Source organism: Ursus maritimus, unplaced genomic scaffold (assembly GCF_017311325.1).
Source record: "Ursus maritimus isolate PB19 unplaced genomic scaffold, ASM1731132v1 scaffold_1, whole genome shotgun sequence".
NCBI lineage: Eukaryota > Metazoa > Chordata > Mammalia > Carnivora > Ursidae > Ursus > Ursus maritimus.
The window spans coordinates 65,968,037-65,975,735 of NW_024423343.1; the positions used below are offsets into that span (position 1 = coordinate 65,968,037).

Sequence of the window (7,699 nt, forward strand, 5' to 3'; positions counted from 1 at the left end):
CACCACCACAAGTTTGGTTCTCCTTCCAATTAGCATTAAAATTCGAGAAACTGATGAGAAAGCTCTCTGTGCTCCCAAGGCCCGGGCAATCTCCTGAACGCCGGCTTCTTCAGCTCCTACTAATAATAAGAACTAGCTTATGCTTAACTATTAACTGACGCTTTCAAGTAACATTAATGATTTCAAAACACGGGGTAAATACTCGTGTTCCGGGGGATGTGAATAACTCTGTTCCCTTAAGGTTATTTAATCAAAGCTCAGTCTTGCCTTTGGCAGCCCTGCTAAGGTTACTGGTAGTTAGCATGCATCAATAAATAAACTTCCAATTATCTTGGTAAGCACATCCAAAAATAGCACGAGAATCAAAAGGCAATGGTATACCCAGTAATTGTCCCAAGTAAATAATTTTGATAGGATCTTTCCTTAATTTCAGATGAAATAAAAATCTTAAGAAATGTATTAGTTTTGTTAGAGTTAAACTCCGCAGACATACCCAATGAAAATGACCAACCTTTTTTAATGTAAACGTTACATTCCTGTCTTTTACAGTGATTATAACTTACTGAAACCATTGTTTATACACTTTTTATAAATGATCAACTTAGAAGAAGAAATTTTAAGCCAATAAGGGGGAAGATTGCCTTTTTGTTTGTTTTTCAAAAAATTATTACAAATTTGAGCAGTTTCGTTTTTTTAAATGGGCTTTTATCATGTTTGTCATGTATGTTAACTAATGCCAACGATGGCTTAGCTCAGCTAACCGAAAGGAAGCCATGCCTTTTAGTGTGTGTGTGTATGTGTGTGTGTGTGTGTGTGTGTTATGTTGTGTTTGTGGTAAATTCCATTTTCTGTGACCCCTAAAATATTTTTGGAGGCCTCCTTTCAAGACATTTATTCATGTTTCTTCTGTATCAATCTCATCAAACTTCCACTCAGAGCATATGTGCATTCTTATTTTCTCAACTGTGTATTTGATAATCTTTTAAAGAAAAAACCCTAATAGAAATTCCCTGGAAATAATTTACAGGACTAATGATTTTGTAGGTCTTTTAGACAGTTCTACATTACAGTCACATTAATATTCTTTCCTTTTTATAAGGCTTGAAGTAAATCCCATGACAGAAGAAGAATTTAGATACTGATTACTTACGATTGGTTCCTGGTGATTTGCTCTTAATAATTTCCAGTTGAATTTAATGAAAGTATGATTCCTGAAATGCTGCTTCATTAAAATTGCATCTTTTCCCCTTTAAGTGTGGTTTCGGTCATTTTGCCCATTCTGCAATGTGTTTTCCTGTCCCCCCCCCCTTCAAAAGGAATGATTGAGAAAGCAGAAACAATTAAGAATATCACTTTAGTTCCTCCTAGAAGTCACCCCCAGAGTTCGGACTGAAATGATGCAACCTGTACTTCACCAGGATTTTATAATTTTTTTTTCCCCAATTGATGATAGTATTTTTTTTAAATAGAGTTTTAAAAGAAAAACATACGAAGATTTGGGAGGAGTGAGGGAAAGGAAAGTGAAGAAAGAATCTTGCATATCCAAGAGAAGTAAGGTCTTTCATATTTTTATTAAAAAAAATAGAGAGCTTGATTAAGTTATACTGTGCAGCATTCAGACTTAATTTAACTGAGATGGTGATTTGCAAATGAATATCTACATGGATCCTTTTTAAAAATCCAAATGCAAATGAGTACAACTGCAGTAAAATATATTTGCAAATGAATCCTGTTGCTTTATTCATTTATTGTGTAATTACTGCAATCCTTCCCACCTTGTTTTCAGTATTTCTTAATCATTAAGTCGGAAGCATGACAGCAGTGCCAGCCCTGGCATGATTCTCTTTGACTAAAACCTTGTAAATTAACACAATTAGCACAGCATCATCCTGCTAATTAACTTCCAGTGTCTGGTGCAGTGGTTTTGCAAACAAGGAAGAGGGAGTCAGGAGGGAATCAACATGCCATTCTGTTACCAAACTCTGTGCTGTGTTCAGTTTAGCTCAGGAAGTCAAAGCTGGCCATGTCAGAAGCCAGAGTCAGGGAATGAAGAGCTAAAGGGGTTGGAGAAGGAAGGCAGAAGGGTGTAGGAGCTGTCAAAATAGACTGCAGAAATTCAGAAGGGAGCTGATGCCGCAGATGCTTCATTTAGACCAGGCCTCCTTCTTATCAAGGAATCTCTGCCAGAGGCCATAAGGCAGTCTACAAAATTCACTTTGGGTAATACAAAGGAGATTAAGGAGGCCTACTTGATATAGCTGTACCAGAATAGGAAGTGTTCGAACCAAGCAGAGATTAGAACGAGGTGAGCCAGCCCTGGGAGACAAAACAGGGTTCCAGTGCTCTACTGTAACTAAGTATATAGGAGTCCTCCAGGGTACGTTCTAAATCCCGTTGGGTAGTGGTTCCCTAATCTGTGAAATAAGGTAATTTCTAAGGTCTCTTCAAACTGTAACATTTAAATGATTCTCTGATTCTAACTGAGAAAATACTCTTGTTTTACAGTTTGCTACTTAAGTCACCTTGCTTCGGTTAGTAATCTAGCAGGTGATAGAATTACCCATAGCATCTCATTATCTAGCTGTGTTCCTTGAGTGTATGCCACACACACACTGCTTCCCACAGAAATGTAAAGACCATCCAGATTCTCTCCCTCTTCTCTATTCTTATACTCCCTTTCACCTGTTTCCTCCCTCCCTGCCTGCGTGCACTCCTTCCTTCCTTTCTTCCTTCCCTCTTCTCTCCTTCTCTCTCCCTCTCCACCCCCTATATATATATATATGTATATATGTGTATATATATACATACATATACACACACATAATAGGTATATGTAAAGATATGTGTGTGTGTGTGTGTGTGTGTGTATATATATGTATATATGTATATATATTCTCCCATCTTAGTACTTGGAGGCTGTAAAGCAGAGGGAAGGATTATAGGGGAAGGAGGGAGAATGCCAGCTGGAAGACCGACAGACAAGTGATGCTTGTTTTTTTTTTTCAGAGACTCAACAACAACTGAGAGGCAGAAAGGAGCCAGTTGTAATTCATACCGAGTTGTAGGCTTTGTGCGATGAAAGCGATGGAGCGCTGCCTGGGAGATTGCTTTGCTGCACTCCACGAAGCAGATTTGAAACTGTCGTGGAGCACTTTAGATGAGAGTTGGATTATGGAATGACCTGCTATGTCTGTGTCATATTGTTCTGCGCAGGGAGCATTATACTGTGCTAACTAGGTGTTCAGTACCAAATAAGAGAGGGGTCCTAGATGTGATCTGTCAGCTGTGTCTCATTTTTATATTGGTTAAAATATAAAACAGAAACTCTGATGTGAAGAGACAGGACGGCTAGATATTGCACATGTTAATAGTATCCCGTTCCCGATAGTTAAAAGATATGCACGTTTCATTGTAAGAACCTGTTCTAATTTGACAGGACTGTGTGTGTACATATATATGTGTTCCTGTGTGTGTGCAGCGAGTAACTCGACAGGCTTAACAGAAATCAATTTGTTTATCACTTAACAATGAACAGAGAATGAGGTCTTCTACTGAGTTTTGGTTTAAATTCGGTTTACTTTGTATCCGGGACGAAATCCGGTCCGTTTGAAAGTGTACCTGCCGTCCAGGTCACAATGGACGTCACACCCTATGGGGCTTCCTTGTCACGTCTCCAGCATTAATGGAAGATAATAGGTAACACGTGAAGGTAGGGGGAAAGCTCTCACACTTCTGACGAGTATCTCAGTAAATTAACTTTCGTCCCCCCAAATCCGCAGGCTTGAAGATGCAGTGGACGCCGGAGCATGCCCAGTGGCCAGAGCAGCACTTTGACATCACCTCCACCACTCGGTCTCCTGCCCACAAAGTGGAAGCCTACAGAGGTCATTTGCAGCGCACCTATCAGTACGCCTGGGCCAACGATGACATTTCTGCTCTGACTGCATCCAACCTACTCAAAAAATACGCAGAGAAGTATTCTGGCATTTTAGAGGGCCCCGTGGACCGGCCTGTACTCAGCAACTACTCCGATGCCCCATCAGGCCTCGTGAACGGTCGGAAAAATGAAAGCGAACCCTGGCAGCCTTCCTTGAATTCCGAAGCGGTTTATCCCATGAACTGTGTCCCGGATGTTATCGCGGCCAGCAAAGCTGGAGTCAGTTCAGCCCTCCCTCCGGCAGACGTCTCTGCAAGTATAGGGAGCTCTCCTGGGGTGGCCAGCAACCTGACAGAACCGAGTTATTCCAGTAGTACCTGCGGGAGCCACACCGTCCCTAGTCTCCACGCAGGGCTCCCGTCTCAGGAATATGCCCCAGGATACAACGGCTCGTACCTGCATTCTACTTACAGTAGCCAGCCAGCACCTGCACTTCCCTCGCCGCACCCTTCTCCCTTGCATAGCTCTGGGCTCCTCCAGCCCCCGCCGCCGCCGCCACCACCACCAGCCCTGGTCCCAGGCTACAATGGGACCTCGAACCTCTCCAGCTACAGCTATCCCTCTGCTAGCTACCCTCCTCAGACTGCTGTGGGATCCGGGTACAGCCCTGGCGGTGCACCCCCTCCTCCTTCAGCGTACCTGCCTTCAGGAATCCCTGCTCCTACCCCTCTGCCCCCCACCACTGTTCCTGGCTACACCTACCAGGGTCACGGTTTGACACCCATTGCGCCCTCGGCTCTGACAAACAGTTCGGCAAGTTCTCTCAAAAGGAAGGCTTTCTATATGGCAGGGCAAGGAGATATGGACTCCAGTTACGGAAATTACAGCTATGGCCAACAGAGATCGACACAGAGTCCTATGTACAGAATGCCCGACAACAGCATTTCAAACTCAAATCGGGGGAATGGCTTTGACAGAAGTGCTGAAACATCATCCTTAGCATTTAAGCCAACGAAGCAGCTAATGTCCTCTGAACAGCAAAGGAAATTCAGCAGCCAGTCCAGCAGGGCTCTGACCCCTCCTTCCTATAGTACTGCTAAAAATTCATTGGGCTCAAGATCCAGCGAATCCTTTGGGAAGTACACGTCGCCGGTAATGAGTGAGCATGGGGACGAGCACAGGCAGCTGCTCTCTCACCCAATGCAAGGCCCTGGCCTCCGTGCAGCTACCTCATCCGACCACTCTGTGGACGAGCAACTGAAGAATACTGACACGCACCTCATTGACCTGGTAACCAACGAGATTATCACCCAAGGACCACCGGTGGACTGGAATGACATTGCTGGTCTCGACCTGGTAAAGGCCGTCATTAAGGAGGAGGTTTTATGGCCAGTGTTGAGGTCAGACGCATTCAGTGGACTGACGGCCTCACCTCGGAGCATCCTTTTATTTGGACCTCGGGGAACAGGCAAAACATTATTGGGCCGATGCATAGCTAGTCAGCTGGGGGCCACGTTTTTCAAAATCGCCGGTTCTGGACTCGTTGCCAAGTGGTTAGGAGAAGCCGAAAAAATTATCCACGCCTCTTTTCTCGTGGCCAGGTGTCGCCAGCCGTCGGTGATTTTTGTCAGTGACATTGACATGCTTCTCTCCTCTCAAGTGAGCGAGGAACACAGTCCAGTCAATCGGATGAGAACGGAATTTCTGATGCAGCTGGACACTGTACTAACTTCAGCTGAGGACCAAATCGTAGTAATTTGTGCCACCAGTAAACCAGAAGAAATAGATGAATCTCTTCGGAGGTACTTCATGAAACGACTTTTAATCCCACTTCCTGACAGCACAGCGAGGCACCAGATAATAGTACAACTGCTCTCACAGCACAATTACTGTCTCAATGACAAGGAGTTTGCACTGCTCGTCCAGCGCACAGAAGGCTTTTCTGGACTAGACGTGGCTCATTTGTGTCAGGAAGCAGCGGTGGGCCCCCTCCATGCCATGCCAGCCACAGACCTTTCAGCCATCATGCCCAGCCAGTTGAGGCCCGTTACATATCAAGACTTTGAAAATGCTTTCTGCAAGATTCAGCCTAGCATATCTCAAAAAGAGCTTGATATGTATGTTGAATGGAACAAAATGTTTGGTTGCAGTCAGTGATAACTTCTTTAAAAAAAAAATGTAATGAATGTTGGCACACACGCATAAAACCTGCTACATAGGGTATAGAGCCCCTTTCCAGTAGTGTTTAAATCGCAAAGGGTACTGGGGAAGATGACGATTGAGTTGCATCTTTAGAGTCAGGGTAGATTTGGAGGAAAAACGCATCAAATGAGAGCTTCTGATTTGAGAGCCCCAGATGACAGAAAGCATCTGCTGATGCTCAGTCCGGTTCAAGCTAGACAACACTCACCAAGGAGCAAGGTGCAAGTGTGTTGATTTCAGAAGGACATGAACCTCGTGTGTTGATTCCATTCTGCTGTTCTCGAGATTTAGTTGCTGTCAAGTGCCTGGAGTGGTGCTTTATTTTTTGTTTGCCTCACAATTACATTGGTGGCATGTGCTAATATAAAGAGCTTTAACTTCAAACATTATTGGACTAAAGAGATGAACGGTTGTGTGACGACAGAAAACCAGATTTTTGCCATTTTAAGAGCAACAGTATTCCTCAATCCTGTCTGTTCTGCAGTATTAAGCTAAGAACAGGTAAAACAGGGTAACGGTAATCTGGACCTTAATTTCTGCAGTTCATTTCTTTTAATGTTCTTGTCTGCAAAAACTCAGGAAAGCGATTGTGATTTGTACAGTACCTCAAAGGAATGTGTTGAAAGCACTATGTACTGCTGAGAGTAATGGGATAGGCTTCAATGTTACTTTATATTAAAAATGTATGTTTACCTCAACAATTGGAAAATAGCAAGGAAAATTACTTTGAATGTATCCGGAAAAATACTGACGTGTGATACAACTGAATATTTACAATTTAAAGTAGAAATGGAAGGATTTTTTTTTAAAAAGATTCTTTTACTAATTATGGGGAATTAACCAGAGCAGAATAATTCTTTATGTCAAAAACTGCAAGAGTTCTTCATACATTGCTCCTTGATAATGAAGTGAAAATGTTCTTAAAAGGTACACTGGTTAATGGAAAGCTACTCACTCAGTTCATGTTAGTGTCTAGAACACTCGGCCACAAGACCTGCTTAGGGCCCTGAAAGTCACAGTACCTAAAAACTAGGACTGCCTTTTACTGCATAGCTGGTGGTGGTGGTGGCGGTGGTGGTGGTGGTGGTGGCGGTGGTGGTGGTGGTGGTGGTTTGCGAATTCTCTCTTAAAACTGCTGGGAATGGTGTCCTTCTATTCACTAATCTAGCTTATAGGCTTGCCGTGCTATTTGATAGAATGCAGAAGATAGCAAGCAAAAACAAACAAATACAAAAACCGACCAATCAACTTCTCTATATCCACAAAGAACATCTACATCCCCTCTCCTTTTTGACTCCTCTCTTCTCAGTGCAATTTTGCTTCTCATTTTGAAATCTTCTGGGCTGTAGTGCTCCCACATTCATTTCTACCTCAGTTTTGTTACATTTCTCTTGGAGAGTAAAACAGAAAATTGGAAATGGACACACACACACACACACACACGTGCGTGCGCATGTGCACACGCACACGCACACACACACAACTACACCTTGTCAAACACGTTACTTTGTTTTCTCCCTTTTCCCATAAATCTAGTTTCCAGAAACATCGGTCTTCATGCTTGCTTCCACCTGAGTCCACCCCCACCCTAGAATCTGGGGCATTTTTCTTAATTTCCCA

The 7,699-nt window shown here is 43.3% G+C and overlaps 1 protein-coding gene across 1 annotated transcript; it reads left to right on the forward strand.

The window, feature by feature from the left end:
- Positions 1-3,787: 3,787 nt before the first annotated feature.
- FIGN (fidgetin, microtubule severing factor) lies at positions 3,788-7,129 on the forward strand. Its single transcript, XM_008687036.1, has one exon. It carries the CDS (start codon positions 3,788-3,790, stop codon positions 6,032-6,034), a length of 2,247 nt encoding a protein of 748 aa, XP_008685258.1. The 3' UTR covers positions 6,035-7,129.
- The last annotated feature ends 570 nt before the right edge of the window (positions 7,130-7,699 follow it).